At 39.4% G+C, this 20,800-nt stretch overlaps 2 protein-coding genes across 2 annotated transcripts; one reads left to right on the plus strand and one right to left on the minus strand.

Moving 5' to 3' along the window:
• Positions 1–866: 866 nt before the first annotated feature.
• On the plus strand, positions 867–7,405 carry drg1 (developmentally regulated GTP binding protein 1). Its single transcript, XM_030436876.1, has 9 exons — positions 867–1,074; positions 2,925–3,048; positions 3,202–3,377; positions 3,463–3,532; positions 3,684–3,853; positions 5,069–5,199; positions 5,693–5,860; positions 6,001–6,123; positions 7,046–7,405. Exons 1-9 carry the CDS (start codon positions 1,036–1,038, stop codon positions 7,143–7,145), a joined length of 1,101 nt encoding a protein of 366 aa, XP_030292736.1. The 5' UTR covers positions 867–1,035; the 3' UTR covers positions 7,146–7,405.
• Positions 7,406–12,905: 5,500 nt separating this feature from the next.
• On the minus strand, positions 12,906–18,085 carry stard7 (StAR related lipid transfer domain containing 7). Its single transcript, XM_030435908.1, has 8 exons — positions 17,151–18,085; positions 16,778–16,941; positions 16,572–16,621; positions 16,240–16,350; positions 15,942–16,024; positions 15,742–15,841; positions 15,567–15,651; positions 12,906–15,272 (listed from the first exon to the last, which is right to left on the minus strand). The coding sequence occupies exons 1-8, from the start codon at positions 17,603–17,605 to the stop codon at positions 15,103–15,105; spliced, it is 1,218 nt and encodes a 405-aa protein (XP_030291768.1). The 5' UTR covers positions 17,606–18,085; the 3' UTR covers positions 12,906–15,102.
• Positions 18,086–20,800: the final 2,715 nt, after the last annotated feature.

The following is a 20,800-nucleotide window of genomic DNA, read 5'->3' on the forward strand; positions in this document are numbered from 1 at the left end:
TAAAAGTCCTATACCATACATACATAAAGGTACAAAAGTATAAAGCAAAAAAACACTTCAAGTATGCAAAAAATTGTCCTCTGGGCCTGACATATTATTTCATAGGCATTATTAGATTGTTGCGTTAATGTGTAAACGGCAGATTTTTACTATTGCAGCTTGTTTATGTAGGTCTACTCTACATATACATACAATGTTTAGTTCTGTGATACCCAAAGCAGGGGTTGGGCCAGTCAAGGGTCGACAAGATAAATCTTAGGGAGTGGGGAAGCTGAGGTGACAAATGGGGTATGAAAGAAAAAAAAAAACATGTATTTCTTGGGCCCTCAAACTGTTAAATAAATGAAATCATCATAAACATTTAAAGGGGATATGTCTACTTGGTGCAACTGCTGACAACTCAAAGGCATTTGTAAGAGACATCGGCCAAAAAGGTTGGGACTCACTGATTTAATCTGGAACAACAAACTTGTCTTTGAAAAGTAATGGATTTTAGCTTTAATATAAATTAGTGGAGATAAAAGTAGCTAAAATATTTGTCCTAAATTTAAGGGCCCTAACCCTCTGATATGCATATATAAGTATTAATGCAAAATGGGAATTATTCAAGTATAGTGAGTAAAGTACCTCAGAAATGTAATTATGTGCAGTACGTATATAGGTGGTTTAAATATATACATTTACGCACTTGGCAGATGAGCAATATCATTTAACCTTAATCTCTGTTAAAACTAAATGTCACCTCGTCCTAGATAAAGCACGCACTGCTAACTCTGATTATGTTTGTTCAGGCAGATAATGTACTGTGGTCATTTCTCCCTCTTTATTACATTTGTCCCGTTAGTCCACGCTCTGGGCACAATGCACCTCCCACAACTATGTCATCGCGAGATTCCCCGCGAAGACGCGCCCAGCGGCACTTGCGTGGTGTGGGCTAGTGTGCATGCTAAATAACATCTAACTTTGCTAACTTCCATGTGAAATCTCTCCAACTTCTTTCGTTAACGTCGGTTGGACACAGGGATACCCGTCACCATGAGTATACTCGCCAAAATAGCAGAAATTGAAAGTGAGGTAAGGTGTAAGCAGACAGCTGGCTAACTCAAGGAATCAGTCACGTTTTAGCTAACCGCTAACGTTAGCTGTTAACGCTAGCAAGTGTTAGCCTAGCTCAAACAGCTGGCCTCGTTGTACACTTTAATGTTTCTTGACATATTACAATATGTATCTAAATAGTTAGATGGAAAGCTGCCATAGACGCGCACTTGGCTTTTTAATGTATTATGTATGAAAAGTTAAAAGTTAGAGGTTGTTGCTATCTCATAGCTAGGTCGGTAGCATAGATTGGGCTAATGCTGACTCCAGATTCAGTTTGATTGGCTGCCAATCAAATTATCAACCGTGAACAGGTTGGATGTTGAATCTCGCACCCTGTCATTCGTTTCCAATAGCCCATAAAACATCTAGATTTAAACGTAAAGTAACGTATTGTGAAAGTTAGTGTGTTACTTTCAAAGACACTGGGCCACAAGTTTGTGTGTGGCAGACTGACAAGGAATCAAAAATGTGTTACAGCTCTGTCCTGTGTTGGTTATTTATTGTGAAGTGGCCTGCTGCCATAGTTTTTTCCACAGTACCACAAAGATAATCCAAGAAGAAACATGCAACTACTGTTACCCTCAGTGTTAACTCCCCACAAGTTAACTTTGGGCTGTAAAGATAGTACCACAACCTTCAAAACCGTTTTTTTTTTCCTATGCAATATTCTGCTGTTCTTTATAGCATTTATTTCATCTAGTTTTATTACGTACTGCAGTAGTAATCAGTATTATCTAAATTACAATTTTAGTGTAGTACAATGCACATATCTTTCAAATCAGTTAAATTCAAACCTTTTATTTACATTCAAAGAATCATTGAGGTCGCTGACATTTACAATGATGCAGAGTTACAGAGTGCGCCGCAACACTAAACATTTCTGGGGAGAACCCTGTCTATGTATATTTTGTTTAAATCTCTCTATAGTGGGATATTTCCGTTTTAGAGGGAGCTACTGCACTGTAGTAATTTCCCCTCTTGGATCGATAAAGTGTTTCGGATTATCCATAGTTGTCATTGCATTAAATCCCGCCCTCTAGTTACTTAAAATGATAGCAGGGCTACAACAAACCATTTTTTTTTTATTGTCAATCAATACTTTCTTGATTTAATGATTAGTTAAGCTTTAAATGACATCCTGTCTGGTCCACAACCACAGTACATTTAGTTTATTCTTATCGAGGAGAAAAGAAGCCAGAAAAAGTCATATTTCAAAAGCTGGATTCAGAGAAGTTTGCACTTTCAATCATCAAAATACTAAGGATTTATTTCATAGTTGACAACTAATTGTTGCAGCTCTGAATGATATGTTCACTTTCTCAAAACATTACAAGTTATTTGCCTGTGTTAACACTGAAACTGTTGATATTGGCCATAGAAGAGCTCTTCCTGATACACTTCAAGTGTGTATGATGTACATGATAATATTCAGTCTTCTGTGTCTGCAAAAATGTATTCCAAAGTTTATCATTAGCTTATGTGAAGCTTCAGTAGTCTGAGTTAATGAGTTCAAGTTGGAAACTTTTGAAGTTAGTCTTATGGTGCATTTTTATTGCAATCAATTCACATTTTTCAATTCATCACAAAATTTTACTGCAGGAATAAGAATCTATAAAGAATGCACCATGCTTCCACACTTTATAGCCTTAAGCTTATCCCAGCATGCAATGGATAAAAGGTAGGGAAGCACCCCAGGCAAGTTGTCAGTATGTTGCAGCATGTGCTGCACAAGATGTTGTTTTTCTTCAGCTGTGTAATCTTTAGTTGTATTTCTTAAAACAAGATTTAGTATAAGACCTCACGCTGGTATTGTTACTGTTTTGTAGATGGCCAGGACGCAGAGGAACAAGGCCACAGCTCACCACTTGGGTCTGCTCAAAGCACGTCTTGCCAAACTGAGGAGGGAGCTCATCACACCAAAAGGAGGCAGCGGTGGTGCAGCAGGAGAAGGTAAGATCATTATTTTTAGGTACTTTGAACACCTTTCTGCTGTGATGAAGGTTTCATTACACAGGCTATATAGTCTTAAACATTTTGTTTTATTTAAAACATCATAATGGATATTTGGTTGATCTAAGTTTCCAAATCTTGTTTGTCTTTTAGGTTTCGATGTTGCGAAAACCGGTGATGCTCGTATTGGTTTTGTTGGTTTCCCTTCAGTGGGAAAGTCTACACTGCTTAGTAACCTTGCAGGTGTGTACTCGGAGGTTGCCGCCTATGAGTTCACCACTCTTACGACTGTTCCTGGAGTCATTCGCTACAAAGGTGCCAAAATTCAGGTACAAGATTTTCTTATTTGTTCATTTTTTTCAAAAATGTTCTCAGTGGGTTACTTATTTTTAAGTCTTGCTTCTTTCTTCTCAGCTCCTGGATCTCCCGGGAATCATCGAGGGGGCCAAGGATGGCAAGGGCCGAGGCAGACAGGTCATCGCAGGTAGAATATGTTATCAGTTAGACTGAAACAGGTTTTCATTGAGAAAATAGAATTTTAAGCCAAAAAATCAGACTTGTTAAATTGAGTCTTTCCTTTTTGATCACTTCCTGCTCCAACCAGTGTCTGTGTCACCCTCCTCCCTTTGTTTCAGTGGCTCGAACTTGCAATCTAATCCTGATAGTGCTCGATGTGTTGAAGCCTCTTGGCCACAAGAAGCTGATAGAACACGAGCTGGAGGGCTTTGGCATCCGACTTAACAAGCAACCACCCAATATCGGCTTCAAGAAGAAGGACAAAGGAGGCATCAACTTCACAGCTACAGTACGTCTCACACTGAATGACAGCTTTTGAAAATTACAAATACAAACTTCTGAATGAGTCACTGAAAGGAATAATGTAATTCTGAAAAGAGTTTTTAGTTGGTTTTAGTGGCGCTCTGTCTGTGTTATAATACTGGTTGTCTACTTGTCATTCATCATACAAGAACCACCACACTATCACAGGAAGTCCCTTAATACTGCTATTATTCTGACGTGTAGGATTTGAGTTGTCAGGGATGTCTGGAGTTGATTGTCAGTTAATTTTAATTGTGGGGATTTTTCTGGCATCTCATTAGTTTAAACAAACATGTAAAAGCCTTTACATAACCTGTGTGTGTGTGTATCAAGAAGTTATTTAAAGGAGTAAACTGATCTACATAATCAAATGCAGAAAATGCATTTTATGTATTTACTGACAGCTTTAGTGCACCTTGGCATTGATTCAGCAAGTCCATGAAATTCTACTTTAGGGTTGGAACATCATTCTTCCAAAAGATATATTCCTGCATTTGGTATTTTGATGATGATGATGATGATGATGGTGGTGGTGGTGGAGGAGAACACTGTGTAACATGTAAATGATAGTCTCAACCCTATTTACTGATGCCTTAACCATAGATCTAGATTAGAGATGTATCGATGGACCGGAACAGGCCAGTTTTTCAGCATGACTGTAAGTCAAGGGTTATAAATGCAACACTGAGGTTATGTTTGTCTAAACCAGGGCAGTATTATGTAATGGCATGCCATTTTTGTAAATGTTTGTGTAAATGCTTATTAGGGGAACTTGGATGCACTTCAGTCCATTTTGCCAACAGGTCGATTAATAAAATAGCTTACATTGTGTTAGATAAAGTGTGCACTTTATGATTAGATGTTTTCAAGTGAGAGAAGGTCCTTTAACCTTATGCAGTTTTGAATTGTTTTCCTTTAAGTTGTCGCCCTTGTGTATGTTTCATCATTTTGGTGTCAATGAAACACTTTTCACTACTGCCCTCTGGTGGACATGCATAAGACTACACTTACTGAAGTTGCTCCTTCATAGTTATTCTCCTCTACTCCTTCCAGATTGTCATTAAGCTGCATTTGAATCCTAATCTAAGCTTTACAATGTGAAAGTCATTCATTTTTGCCTATAATATATGTAAAGTGTGTCCGTTTGCATTGTGTCACATTCATGTATTAATTGACATCAAGCCTGTCTCTTTCTATTCAGTGTGCACAAACTGAGCTGGATGCTGACACTGTGAAGAGTATCCTGGCAGAGTACAAAATCCACAATGCCGACATCACTCTGCGCAGCGACTCCACAGCTGATGACCTCATTGATGTGGTGGAGGGAAATCGGTAAGCTGCTGAAGTGCCAGAATAGGCCTTCCTTAGTCATTCCCAGTGGGTGTGGCCTGTTGAAATCTTCAATCCCATTTCAGTTCCCACTATACCAATGCAGATATGTTTGAAAATGCCGTTCACATGTCACAGGGGGTTTCCAACCTTGCATTTTCAGACCTCTTACCTTTTTTTAATTTTTCATGTATGTGTGTAAGGCATAAAGTGTAACCTTGATTAAAGCAATGTCATCTCTTACTGAAAACCTATGGGATTACCATCAATCAATTTAATTAAGTATGAAAACTCACCTCCTAGGACTGGTTAATTGCAAGGCAACACGCATGGCAACAGCAAAACCACCTTAATATAAAAATATCCAAAATCTACAACAATTTATGTTTTCATATCACGATAATGATAGAATATTGATATGTTGCCCACACCTAGGTTGTTGATCATGCATCATTTTTTATGAACAACAGCCACTCATAGTGTCTTGTCACCACAGAGTCTACATCCCCTGCATTTATGTGCTCAACAAAATCGACCAGATCTCCATCGAGGAACTCGACATCATCTACAAGGTGCCCCACTGTGTCCCCATCTCGGCCCACCACCGCTGGAACTTCGATGACCTGCTGGAGAAGATGTGGGACTATCTACAGCTTGTGCGCATGTAAGAGTTGTTTATACAGTCACCACAGGGGGGCGAAAGACAGTTGGTTATTTAAATGGTGCAGAAAAAGGAGTCTGTGTGAAATTCATATGTTTGTTTCAGACAGCAGAATTTGACTGATTTCATGTGCTAATTTTCAGCTACACTAAACCCAAAGGCCAGCTTCCTGATTACACATCTCCTGTAGTCCTCCCTGACGGACGGACTTCAGTCGAGGATTTCTGCTTAAAGATACACAAAAATCTCATCAAAGAATTGAAGTAGTAAGTACTGCAGAATTGGTAAAATCAGACTTTTTTTCAAGGGAATTCTGTCTCTTCACACACAGATCTGACTGTGTATTCTTCTTTTTCCTTTCCCCTTTTCTTTGTCCTAATTAAATCTTTACACTTACTGTCCAGGAAATCAATCTTAACCCTTAAATGGCAGGAATCTTTAATGTGTTTGATCAGGCTTGTTATATAAACATGTTTACATTTGTGAAAACTGTAGTCTCATTTGTGGTTCATATAGATTGAATATCGGAAATAGATTTGTCCTCAAATGTTCTTCAGCCGGTGGTGCGATATTTTTTCCTCACTTACAAGGCATATGCAGATCATTTACATCTAACAATATTGTCAGCTTTATTGGACACTGCAGTTAATTTATTACCAGTTAGGTTTCTCACAAAAAGGCATCTGTCAAATTCCCATACACCTGAATGACAAGTGGTCATCAAATGGTAAGGCAACACGTCGCTTCAGTCACCGCCATTTCCTCCTTCATGGCGAGGTACGCCAGATAAGCATTTTTACGTGAGAGTCTGGATTAGGATCTGAGATGTGTTGCACCAGCCTCTCTAAATGGGAGAGCCAAGATCATCAATCAGTCGATATGTTAATGCTGCTGAGCATTACCTATCCTCCAGGGAATGAGCGGGTCAAACGATGACACACGTGATAAGAAAGCTTTTGTGACTAAAGGGCGTCATTGGACCCTGTAGGTTATTTTACAGTGCAGAAAGAAGGAGAATATTGTCTGTATAAATTATTTTTAGGTGTCAGTTCTCACATGTTGAGCTCCTTCATCCTTTTTGTGTTTTATATTGGATGATGTAAAATGAAACATGCATCCTCTTTACGTCCTCAAACGTATCATTTGTGAACAGTCATTTTAATTATTTTATAACTCTGTCTCTTTCAGCGCACTCGTGTGGGGAGCGTCTGTGAAACACAATCCTCAGAAGGTGGGCAAGGACCATGTGATGGATGATGAAGATGTTATCCAGCTAGTGAAAAAGTAAAAGGAGCCGCACTGCATGGCCTCAGTATCACAAAGTGTGCTGTACAGTTGCTCAGTAAATCACCAAACATATCCATAAGAGCATCTGTGTCATGTGGTTCCCAGTTTTCTGCTCTGCTTTAAAAACAAAATGACATGAATGTAAGTGTCACGTTTAGAAGCACCTACAGTACTTAACACCATGAATAGTTCATATTGAATATTGGTTAAGGCTTGCAAATAAAATCGTAAAAATCTGTACAATAAAAAAACATTAAGGAATCTTGCTTTTGTCTTTTTATGCACATTTGCACGTGAATGTTAGCATGGATGAATCAAAGGTAGCAAGATGATATGACGTGGTGGTCTGACACTAAAGCATCACAGAAATGTTGCATCACCAAGACCTTTGCTCGTTCACAGTTACATGGTCCCCTTCAGAAACACAGTCGCACATAGCAACAGCATAACTGCGACCACTCCAGTCTGGCTCAGAGGAAAAGCAAAGTCTCATTTGAAAGCCTTGTCCAGCTAAGTGATTTATGTGACATTGATGATGAAGGCAGTTATTCAGGCTGGTGGCCCACCCCCTCTCTCTCTGCTAGGGACAGCCACTCAGGTTAATCAGTTCATTCACTCAGATGCAGTCTGGGGACATCATACGCCAGCTGTTCACAACTAACAAGACTCCACAGAGCAAAATAAAGAGCATTTCATCAGAGCTGGGGGCACTTCTGGAAGCTTGCATTATCTAATGTCGTTCTGTTGCAACCTGCATTTAGTGTGGTGGCCATTTTGTGTCTGAGCACCTAGTACTGGTCAGTGATTGCACTGGATGGCGCCAGTGCATGTACTAGTATACAGACTATGATATGATAGAGTCAGACTGGACATTTGAAGAATAAAGACTCCAGACTTCATCGAATCAAACAATAAAGCTACATACAATGTTCTGATAGCTATATGAGCTTGTTTCATAGCATATTGAGTACGCTGCAAATATGCAGTGCTTTGGTTCTGACTCTTACATTTCAAGAATACGGAAAATAAATGAAACAGTAGAATGTAGTCATCTAAGACATACATACAATATAATCATCCTGCCTATCAGCATTTAACAGAATATAAAATTATATTATATCGCAATATTTGTTCCCCACTGAACTAAATCCTCTCTGCGGTTAAGAGAAAAGCTGCTCTGCAAGACCACAGAAACAAACTGTTTCTGCTCATATATAAGAAGCCATGTAATTGTCAGAAGTGCCATCAATGTAACCTATTTATCACTGGTTACACTGTATTCTGAACAATGTTAGTCTTGGATGTTGAACAAGGATTCAGACATGCAACAGGATTCAAGTTAATATATCTGTAAAACGTAGATGTGCAAGAGACGCAACACATATGACAATGCTATAATAGTCAATGAGGATGCTATCGAGTGCATCTGTTATAGACTTCGGTTCTCTCTGCGAGAAAAGCCACTTTTTAGGAAAAGCTGCAGTGGTTGAGGGTAGTGCCTTGCCTGGCTGTCCCAGAGCAGCAGGATCAACCCTCCTCAGACACCACCCCCATCCCCACCCCCTTTTACCCTGTAAATTATAGCAGCACTTTAGCTAATGAAAGAGTTGAAGACCGGGCACTAATAAAAGCCATTAAGTGAATAAAGCACTTCCCCCTCTAACAAAATTAAAGAATCTACCCATTTGGAGAGGGAGGACTCTGTATTAATATTTATGAAATGCGGAACCAGCGGCCCCCCCAGACTCCCCAACCCACGTCCAATCCCAGCCTGACCAAGTCCTCCTTGCCAGTGCACCTATCCCAAGAGAACATCACCAACCCCTCCTAGCTTGAAGGAGGGGCAGGAGATAGGGACTTGAAGGGTGCTGAGGACGCAGTCAGGACAGTCTGCCTCCAGACGAGCGAGCTAGAAGACCCCAAGACACAGCTCAGAGAGCACCCACTCGCCTCTGTCTACCGGCGAGACCGAACATCGACTGTGGGGCCAGAGGACGGAAAGGTGGGTTTCTTGGAAAGACTTTCCAGAGATGGCAGCAGGAGGTTGTCAGTAAAATACAGAGTAAGTTCTGATTAAGTCTTACATTTGTAGAGTTCTTCTTGTACTTTGTTGGGTTGGTCACTGTGACCCTGAGTCTGAAGACTATTTTAAGTACTTTTTTGCTTTCAATCAGAAACTTTTAAAGATAAATGACTAACATTTTTTAGTAAAATTTAGAATTCTGAGACGCATGAGTTCGACTACAACTCCTGATCCTTTTGGAGGAAGAAGGTAAGGATGCATAATCATGTATCACAATCATCCATGCATAAAAAGAAAAACCATCACACCATCCCATCAGCCACACTGCATCCCTTTGAAACATCCTCATTGTTCTGAAACACAGAGGTCTGTTTCACCGCCACCGCCCACCATTTTCTCCCAAAGTACTCCCATTTTCGTGCCATTTGGTCGCAACAAATGCAGGGTTTCTCTTTGGTGCATTAATATGTATTGTGGTGTAATTTCATCACACAAAGTGGTTCAGTTGCCAGAGCTCTAACTTGATTATCGCACCAATGCCTTCTCATTTTGAGCAAAGATGTCCCAGGGGAGCTGAAAGACACACAAGGTAACAAGATTGTCAAAGCTTTTTGGAGAAACAGCTCTCTTAGCTTGATGGTATCATGACTCTTGACATTGCACTCAGTGACCGTTAACGTAGTTAGGACTAAAACGTCAGGAAGGGTAAGCAGGATGGTAAATGTCCTCAACAGTAGGCATCATTCTTGAGTCCATTGGTATCCTAGGCCTCCAAGACTTTTTTTTTTTTGTCAATTACTTGTAAGATTTCAGAAAGGGGACTCTATAATATGCTGCGAAACCTAACAAGATCACTGATGAATCACCCAAACTCTGTTTAGATTGATCAGTGGAAGAACACCCAATAGAGTGACGGAGAACGGATTTGATTAAGCCGCCATTCCTCAGGCCTGCTGTAAATCTTTTCAAGAAAATGTTTCAAATTTTAATGTTTGTGTGAAATAACAATCAAATTTGTATATTTTCTTTAGACATGTCTGGCAGAGTCGGGTGTTAAGGACAGGAGGGTGGGGTTTGACGCAGTTCGTGCGCAGCCCTTTTTTCCGCAGTGGGTGTGACCTATGACTAATCTTTTTTTTTTTAATCCTGCAGATGTTCTTAACTGCAACTATTCTTTTCTAATCGTGATGTAAAGCAACATTGCAACGTGTTGGTTTTTTTTTCTCATTCCTGGATCCCCTCCCTCACACCTTTGGACTTTTTTCGGTTCTTGGACCGCAGATAGGAATCAAACCTTGGGATTGTCCTTCAACTTATAGAAAATACTTTGACGATAATGTATATCTTCTAGGAGTGTTGATACTAAGAAAGCAAAAAGTATATTTCTGTTTTACTGGTTTTCTCTCTTTATTTACGTTTACTTTAAGAAGCAACAAAGTCTATCCTAATGTCAATCTGGATCTCTGTCATCTGGATTTGGGCGTCTTGTCTTTGCCCAGGACCCCATTGTGCTTGATCTAACCATGCAGTGCATCTTCTGTCCATGGTTGTGCCAAGCACCTTGGAGGCTTGTGAGCACATTCTTCCTTCAGTCGCGGAATCCCACAAAATTCAAAAACTCTGATTTCCATTTTGAACTCAGTAATGTACTTGTGCATCTTTGAAATGTAGAAATATAAATGAAACACAAATAGGGCAATAAAACTTAAATCTTTGGAGGAAACTGAGAATCTTCCGTATGTACAAAAGGACCAATAAGGTTTGTTGTTCGTTTTTGTATTTGTGTCGTTTTATGTCATGATGTACTCAAAGACTTTGACCAATAAATACCATCTAAACCTCTGTGTTTTATTTGCAACATTTTTATGTTGAATGAAGAGTGGGGCGCTCAAAGGGTTTTATTGCATAAAACAGTCTTTTTCTACAACCTGGTTGGTTTCACTTTGGCAGATTTGTAGAAACGATCAATTACTATAAGTGCCCAGGGGCTTTTAACTATGGCTAATAATTTCAGCAAGTGGAGGTCATACCTTAAAGACTGCAGATGCTTCACTGATACATAAATCAAACCCTGAGACATTCAAGTCCATGTGTTCATGAGTTTATGCTCCTAATGATGATAAAATTATATGAGTTTAGTTTCTATACAGTTCGCACTTACTTACATTTCAGTCAGTGTTATCCCATAAGTCAAATCACACCTAATGCATTTAACCAATAAATTTGAAATGATCAAACCAGACTCCTTCTTTCTTTATGACTCTCATTTCAATTGATTCATTTTTTCAAACACATCATGTGCTGCAGGCATTCAATGATAATGTACTCTATAAAACACTGACGTAAGACTTTTGGGTTTAAATCACTGTCAGAATGACCATTACAGCGATGAAGTACACCGAGAACCTTGTCTTGTTGTAGTGAGTAAATGCACTCCATCCTGAAGAAACATTTATCAATGCATTTGGCATACACAACAAAATGCACCCTCTTTTGATTGGGAATTTTAATTAATTAGCAGCATACACTTTGTGCCAGTTGAAATGCTGAACATTTTCACTGTTGGATTGTGGGTTGTACCTTTATTTTGTGGGGACTGAACCTTGGATGAGGTGACGAAATTGGTAGCAGCTGTCATCTTGAATGCAGCTATCATGTTATTTTAAATCCACTTCATCAAATGCATTTAATTGAAATATATTATTGCCTCTCTTCACAGGAGACATTTTGACTTGTTATAGCAGGATAAGCCCATAAAATTTACACTCTGTTCTATTCAAGTGTTGCAGTAAACCATGACAGTGTGAAAGTGAGCCAGCACATGCGACCCTGAACTGAAGCAGCTAAATGAAATTCAGCCATCACTCACATTATTTGTTCCAATGCAAACACTGTTCACGCTAAAATCCTGCATTCTAACAACAATATAAGTAACAACACACATCATGTCCCAGTTCTACTATAAACTGATAAAAGTCTGGTTTTGAGCATGAACTGTGTGCGGCTGATTTTTGAAGGTACTATTGATGGCTACTGTTCTCCCACAATGCAATGCACAGCTAAACTGGAGTTGCAAATAAGCTGGAAACGTGGTGGTGGGTGGTGGTGAAGCCACTCCCACAAAAAAACCTTAGAAAAAATAATGATAATAATAAGTAATTGGCAGCATCTTTCTAAAGTTTGAACTTGGTGTCTTCAACCTCCTTTATATAAGACATCCCATGGTCAGGTTTTTGTCAATATCGAATAAGAGTTATGGAATTAAAATGTTAATTTACTGTATTCTTCCGTGCCATTGTCTATATACAAAAAGAAGTGCTTTGCTGTAAAAATCATTTGATATGGAACAGTAATGATCATTGTTAGGATCTGAACTGATGTTCATCCTGTACTCTACAATTTAATTTTAACTGTATAATTATACTTTTTTGAAATCTTCGCATTTAAAATGTATGATTGATTGATTTTGGGTGTGGTTTCCATGACAGTGTAGTTGGTTTTATACCAAGCTGATTAACTGAGCAGACTGTTATCAGTAAAGTGTGGAGCCTCTCTGAGCAGTCTGTCGCTGACCTTACACCCAGACAGGAGGAGCAGGGTTTACAGATGATCCCATTAGACTGGACTACGCTGTCCAGTCTTGTGGTTTTGCACATAAACAATGCTAATCAGCCTTTTTCTCAACCAAGACAAGGTCGAAACCAAGAAGGCTCTATAATCAGCAGCTGAACAGTCAGATACACATGAAGATTTGTTTATTTGATCTGATTAGTCATTCTTTCATTTCGATAATTCTTGAAATCACAGGGTGCATCAGCTCATTTCCACACAATTATTTCTTGTTCCTAAAGTAATTCACGTGGTAGCTAATCACAACAAATGAGTTATACTGCCAGCAGAAAGAAAAAACACAAAAAAACGGTATGTGACAACTCTTTTAGACTACTGCAGGTGGCACGCAGGTGTCTTCAAACGACAGAGCACTAAAAGGTTACATTCACAAGCTCAACATTTGCAAACACTGCATAATGTTTAATTGGGTTAGCGTGATCTCATTAAACTCTGGTCTCACACAAGAAAATATCAAAAACAAGCATTTTAGTTCCTCTCACATTGTCTACGTATGTAATTTTCACCTCACACTGGCATTTTGTCAGATTAAATAACACAAAAAACTTCACTACAGAATTATACATGTTTGACACAGTGGGCAAGTATTAATACGCTTGGGAAAACCTTCTCAAAAGAGGATCCCACTGTACTGCTTTATCTTGAGACGGTTACTGCAGCTGATTCTCTGATGTATCACGGATAACAAATATGAAATTAAATAATAGTACAGGATGAGACGTTTTTAATCAAAAATTGATTTCAAGATATTTTTGCCAGATTGTCAGGCTGTAAACAGTGTACTTTATTAGGCGATGTTTTATTCCACAGCATGTGGTGCTCTTTGTACATTCATAACACCCTCTGCAAACAGTTAGCTGGAAAAGCATCAAGGATGATTTGGAAGGATGTATTTCTATGGTGTTTCAGTAGGACCCACGTTAATAGGAAAAAAGAAGAATCACAAAGGAGAAAAACATGTTTCAGAGCTTGTTGTAGTCATTAGAACAGGGATTTCCAGTACTCAGGCAATGACTTCATGAATGTACAAGATCTACAGTAACATATAGAAAACATTAACACCCCAAACTCCCAATAGTGCAAACTTTAGTGATGTCTGCTACAACGGTTGTGAACATCAGGATAAAAAACAAAAAGTGAACTGAAATGAAACAACTTAATTATTCTTATGAAATGTAAGTGGATGTGACGCGGCACAAGTGCTCTATGTTCCTCTGGAAAGGGCATTTGTTTATTATCTATGTCGCTTTGCATTGCAAGTCAAACTACACTGAAGCACATCAGTACCATTCTATCTGAGGATTGTTGTTGTAAGACACTATGCCCCTTATGCTGAAGGACTGGTTTAATCTTCAGAAGGCTGTTTTGTCAACGCTGGCAGTTTCGAACAAACGCGGTGAGATGGAAAGCGTGAACCCTCTACTGTGCTGACAGAAAACAATGCCATCCCGAAAACACAAAGAAGCCCTGAAGTTTCTGACTGCATCTCTGTGGACTTCTTTTCCAAAATTGGAAACACTCTATTTAATTTTTTTAAATCCACCTTGTCCATTCATTTGAAGATCAATCACTCAAGCTGTAAGCGAGCATGAAACCAGCTGATTTAATCCACGAAATGAAGAAACATGTTCGAAAGTGTTCCCCTGCAGAGGCCTGAATTCTTCATCTGTCTGGGCAGACATCTTGGCCGTAGTTTTCTCAGGGATTATGTTGACCAGAAGCCCGCCATAGTTCCCGTTCTATGTGTAATACTTTACAACAGTTCCTGTAACATCTCGCTGAGATCACACCAGACACTTATGCAGTGACATGGCTGCCAACAGTCTGAACAGCCTCTGAAATCAAGCTTTGACGAAGAATGAATGACAAGACACAGAACGTTAAAATGGGACAAACAGTGCTTTGGCAAAAGCGGCTCTACAATTAGGAATTTTGGCTCGATCTTACCGACGGTCATAACATCATCATCCTGAAAAGGAGGCGAAAAATGTCACGTAGCATTGACTGGCTACACAAAGGCAGTGCCAATGCCAGCAGCAGTCTGGGTGACTATTTCCATGGCAACATTTTCTCCAAAGGACAGTAATGGCATCACCAACACAATCCATTGTTGTGTTAGATTTCAACTACAACCAATATAACCATGTCTATGGATGGACATAATGTATATCCGTTTTTAAATTAGGTTGTAACTTCCATTTGCAGTTTGCACAATGTACCGAAAAATTTGGCTGGAGGGTTCAATTGGGGTTCAAGTGCTAGTGACAACACACCATCACCACCCCTGGTCTATAAAATATCCATGTCAAGCGTAGATCTGTCCAGGACCACCTGTGTGTGGGTTTTCTCCACTGTGGCGCTCCTGGCGGTTGCCGTCGCTGGATTTAATGACTCCTGCATAGTCATGGATCCCCACTTCTAGGTTCTTGGCCCTCAAGGCAGCATTATGCAGCTTCTCCAGGAAATCAGGCATACCTGCCAGGAGCAAAGACAGTGTTCTTATTATCAGGGTAGAACATGCACACTTGGTTGGAAAACACAAAATGTATGTGGGGAAAAATTCATTCAGAGTACAAAAGAAGACATAAATCTGAAGGGAACAGCAAGTACAAATCCAACATTTTCCAATTCCACCTTCCCAAATGTAAGGATTTGCTGCTTAATGTCACTATTAATTCAATATCTTGGAAAAAGGCAATTAATCAATAATGCAAAATAATTATTTTTATATGCAACCCTAACTACTTCAAACCAGTGAAAAGAGCTCACCGCTTGACACCATCCAGCTCACACAGTACCGGGGAAAGACAGTCTGAGGGTTGTCACTGTAGGTCAGCAGGTAATCAAATCCATTCTGCAAAAGAAAACATGGCAAAGTCAAACTCTGGGACTACAAAACACAGGACTCTGGGTGCAGATTAAATTAATTTGTGTCATCACAAACCTCATCGAAAGACTTGTGAGGGCGGATGACCATCTTTGACTGGTATGAATGGACTCTAACAAATTCCTGAGTCTCTGGGACTCTTGGATGCTGCACGGCTCTGTAATGATAAAGCCACAGAAGTGGTTATCATTAAGTAGTTACATATAAAAAAACAAAGCATGACTCCAGAAAAAAAAACACTTTTTTTATAGTCTTACTTGGACACCAGGACCATCAGATTGTTGTCTACGTCAACATCATAGCGGCGCACGTACACATAGTCCCTTGAGTACATTGGATACTGTGAGCAGAGATTAAGCAAGATGACATAAAAGCTGGCAGTCTAAAATACAAACTGATTTATATACTTTAACCTGGTTAGTAGGTGCTCTTAATCAAATGACCATTAAAAGGTCATAATTTGCTCATACAAAAAACAGGACAAAGTGTCCTATGTACACAGATTATGTAAAACAAATAACCTTCTCCAATTAGGCAAACAAACAAAAAACTCACAGGAAATTGTGTGGCCCAGTGCACAACTTCAGAGCCTGTACTGGCATCTCTGTCCACCACTTCAAGCTTGATAACCAGAGAATCCCATTTCTTCCTGTACTCTGTATCCAACTAGGGGAAAGGGGAAAGCACAAAGTCAAGGGTAAGGCGCTTAATATAGCACATAGAGTGAATTTTACAGTTGCTCTCTTGCTGTACACATACAGCGCAAACATGTGGGTTGTGCAATAGCAGCTGGGTAATGGAAACATAACGACAATAGAAGTTTGATCCACTTGTATAATTGTTATTCTAATCCAGTAATATAAAACATTTGGGAGATTTTTCTGTACCTGTACATTGAAGAACTGTCGTGGAGTGACATCATTGTAGGAGCCCAACACTGCAAGTAAAACATAAAAGGATGCTGAATTTTCAGACAAGTCGTAGCAATATCACCACAACAAATGTACCAGGAAAAAAAACGAGAGAGCCAAGCTTGTGCTTTATCTCCATTTCAGAGACCTGATTACACATGTGAGATTGTGAGTTGGCTAACCTCTGTATTCATAAAGGTGACTGTTGGGTATAGGACGCTTCCACACTTTGAAGTCCTTCTTTTCCATCACAACTTCCCAGCCAGCTTCCAGCTGTCCAACCACTTTGCCTGATTCTTTGTTTAGACCTTTCACAGACTCCAGCGCCTGCAGCTCAAGTCCACATCTTCAGTAGGAAATACAAATAACATGACAGGCTGTTCAGCATGTTGCACAGCAGACATTGTAGACCATAGTTACATCGCTATAAAGTGTTTAAATTAAAAGAAATAAAGTATTTCAATAAGCAATTGAATCCTCATCTATGTTTGTTATGCATTTCCGGTAATCTGTCATCCAACCGTATGTCTATCCATTTAAAGAGAGATTTCAAACCTGCGAATTTCCTCATCTTGAATCTTCTCGTTGTCCCATATGAAGATGCCAGCAATGGCCGCGAAGAGTTTCCCATTCGGGGCATGCTTGCTCTGAAATCTGCGCCATATGTTCCCAACCAGGGTCCACCTGGTCCGCTCGGAGTACAGGTTGGAGTAAAGCTCGCCGATCTGACAGGCACGCCGGAGCCTCTGTCCGGTCACAAAGCTGCAGTGGTCCGCAAATATGGAGAGCAGACCCTTTCTCTTTTGGCCAGAACCTGCGGTCTCACTGACACCAACACTTGCCCTCTGGAGCCAGGCCAACAGCAGGCCCATGCTCCTGCCCAGCCATGGTACCTTCTCAAGCCGTTCTTTGCCCTCCTCGACAGTCCGCCTGAATGCTCGGCTGCTATGAAGCCTCACTGCATTTACACCGATCTCGCAAATCGGACGGCGAGGGACGGAGTGAAACATGACAGCTATGACCGTGACAAGTTCCCCAAAGACAAAACAAATGCCAGTAAAGTTCACTAGCTAGCTAACGAAATTCGCAGCTAAAGATATTGATCGGAGGAAATGCACTAAGCATTACCGTTAAACAGATGATAATACTGACTTAAACCGAGAAAAGTCAGCATTATACTGTGTGTAGGGCTAGTTAACGAGCTTTGTAGGCGCACGCGACATGTGTTAGCATTAACCTTAGCTAGCTTACGTTATCTCTGTTAACTGCCTACTGCTGCGACACGGACGAACTACACCTCGACAACACCCACTTAGTTATAAATCGAATCTCTAATAACTGCACTGTGAACTATATCATTGACTGTAGCGCTAACATAACCTTCTACCTGTGTATCTTTCCTGAAGACAGCCTCGCGTTTTCAAACTCCTGCAGTGCATTTGACCTCCTCCTGCTACCATCTCTCGCACACCCACCCGGAAATCCCGCCTTACAAATCGTGAAACACACGTTGATTGGACGTTTGTCATTCTAGGAAACATTTGATTGGTCGTAGCGAAAGTCTGTCTTAACTTTTGCTACTCAGGCACCAGCATGTACGCCTGTCCAACTGTAAGCCTCAAAAGCTGTAATTTATTTTGACGAACTGGGATCAGATTTTGGGTCCCAGCCTCTCAGGTTAGCTGGTTTTGTGTAGTAGGAGACGTTTCAAACCTCGACCAGGATCAGTTTCTACGAAAAGCTGAACCAATACAGGAAGTCAATGGCGCCCCCCAACGGTACTGTTTTTCAGAGCCAAAGTCACAAGTGTTAGGCAACGACTCTCACCACGTGCATTGTAGCCTTTAGCCTTAGTTGAAAGTACATGTTTAATTATGCATACTTTCTCAAGATGGAAGTTACACTTTTGTGCTTTAATGGGCCAATGTTATTGAATGGAATTGATTATATGTGTGCTATTGGGTAAAAACAACATTCTCAGGCGACATTACTAATATGTTATTTAAACTTTCAACAGCTCGACTGTTTAAAAAAAAAAACTTGAGAGAACTATTTTTTCACGGATGCTTTAGTTCTCGTACTCAATGTACTGGGAAAAGTAGAGTTGTTACCGCATAGGCTTGTTATTAGAGTAATATACGCCAGATGGCGCAGTTTAATCATGCAGAGAACAGGAGACGCTGCCATAGAGCAGTCTGAAAACCTGCAACTGAATCTGATAAGCAAAGTTTATTTTTGTTGATAGTTAAGAATACACAAATAAATCTTTAAAGAAGATATCTAGGGTTTGGAGCACAAGGGGCGTAAGTGACATTTTCAGAATTTTACAGGAGAGCTAAAACAAACTTTTCATTGATTGTAATTACTTGATTAAAAACAACATATTTGAGCAACCTACACTTTTATAGAGATTAGGCTTCACAGAATCCATATTTTAAAGACTAATTTTTTTCAAGCTCAGTGCACTTACGCCTATTTCGCTCCAAGCTCAATTGAAGTTTTTCACTTACACCTTTTTGTTTTCAGCCTTTATTTTAAAAAGTAACTATTATTGGGACCATATTTTTTTTTACCATTTGATAGAGCTCATCAAGACCTTTAAAATGATGTATAAAACATATTTTCGCCCAAGAAGTCACTTACGCCCCTTGTGCTCCAGAACTGTGATCAATGGATTTTATCAACAGATGCACTGTATGCACTGCACCTAACAGCGAAAAGGCTTTATGGTATCAAGAAGTCAACATTGCATTTTCCCTTGTCCATTCTGTCATTCAGTAATGTATCCAGCCATTCATTCAGTAATCTTGTGCAGCAAAACATGTTACAAACCTGGCAAACACAAAAGGCCAGAGCTAATGATGTAACCTAAATATTAACACAATCTATTGGCGCTCATTATTTTTTATTACAGTGTCATTACATTGATTAAATGGGTGTGACTAGGCGAGATACTTAATTTAAGCATCCAGGCCCTGTGTTAGTGATCACTGTTTTTTTCAGTCACGTGTGTCTTGCTCATGAAAGCAGTGAAGGATGTCTGTATCACAAGACCATGAGGCAAGATGTTTTGAAAGCACACGTGGCGCACCTCTATCTCAGTTTACATATCTCTAAAGAAGATAAACTCACACAATCATTAGTTTTCTGTTCTGGGGAGTCAGAGTTAGAATATATATATATATGTATTTACAGTATAAATAATATGAAATTAAAATATACGTATGGGTTTCCTTTGGCATTTTTTTTTAAACAAAAGCACAATTTCATTCAATTAAAATAACATTAAATTGATCAGAAAACAATCTAGACACAACTGATGTGATAAATGTGACTTTCAGCTGGAAATGGCAGAGATTTTTAATGGATTATCTACAGAAGTGTATATAGGAATATTTTCAGCCACCATCACCTCTGTTCCAACTGTACATTGTGTTAGCTTATCCAAGTTTAAAGGTTTAACTTTGTCAAAAAAAGCTATTCATGAGTGTCTGAGTCAATGTAAAATAAGTCTGTCTTTTCAGGTCCAGAAATGTAGTTAAACCTCAAACTTGGTTTGAGCATAGTCTTGGTAGACCCCAAACTTGTGAATGTACATGCATATAAATAGCTTTAGTGTTTATAGTGTTTGATTTTATTGTATTCTATTCTAAAATTCTGAAAAAATAATTATATATGTTCTTTGTGTGAGTAGTATGAAGGGGCGTCCATCTTACACACTGTCCAACAGTGTGCCTTACAGTGACAAATGAATGACCTTGATTCTTTGATTTGCATACAGGACAGGACATGAGGCTATATTGTTTTAAAGATAATGGTAATGTCCAATTAGGTGTCTTTTCTGTAAATCTGACATTTAACCATTGGACAAAAAGTTAATAAATTAAGCAGGCTTACACTGTTATTTCAAGCACACTTGAATTTGGTCTGTCTTTTAGCCTATTTAGGACTACTGGTGTGGAAGGTAGAAAAATAAACGTGGCCTAAACCTGAATTCTGAGTACTATCTTTCATTCCCATGACAGTCCCGTCTTACCTATCACATCTTTAAACAGTTCAATATCACTTTTCCTTGCCTGTATTCTGATTTCCAGACAAGGAATAAACAAGAAGGCTTATTATTTGTGTTCATAAGTGCTGTGTCAAAGAGTTAAAAAAAAAAAAAAAACACAATATGTCATTTGAAGAAATGAATAGACTTCTGG

Source organism: Sparus aurata, chromosome 12 (genome assembly GCF_900880675.1).
Source record: "Sparus aurata chromosome 12, fSpaAur1.1, whole genome shotgun sequence".
Classification (NCBI taxonomy): Eukaryota; Metazoa; Chordata; class Actinopteri; order Spariformes; family Sparidae; genus Sparus; species Sparus aurata.

Coding starts and splice junctions, on each gene's coding strand:
- drg1 (XM_030436876.1), top strand. CDS start 1,036: ATGAGTATACTCGCCAAAATAGCAGAAATTGAAAGTGAG. Junction 3,049..3,201: donor CGGTGGTGCAGCAGGAGAAG/GTAAGATCATTA, acceptor TTTGTCTTTTAG/GTTTCGATGTTGCGAAAACC. Junction 6,124..7,045: donor CTCATCAAAGAATTGAAGTA/GTAAGTACTGCA, acceptor TGTCTCTTTCAG/CGCACTCGTGTGGGGAGCGT.
- stard7 (XM_030435908.1), bottom strand. CDS start 17,605: ATGTTTCACTCCGTCCCTCGCCGTCCGATTTGCGAGATCGGTGTAAAT. Junction 15,652..15,741: donor CTCACAAGTCTTTCGATGAG/GTTTGTGATGAC, acceptor TTTCTTTTGCAG/AATGGATTTGATTACCTGCT. Junction 15,273..15,566: donor GAGCTGGATGGTGTCAAGCG/GTGAGCTCTTTT, acceptor TGCTCCTGGCAG/GTATGCCTGATTTCCTGGAG.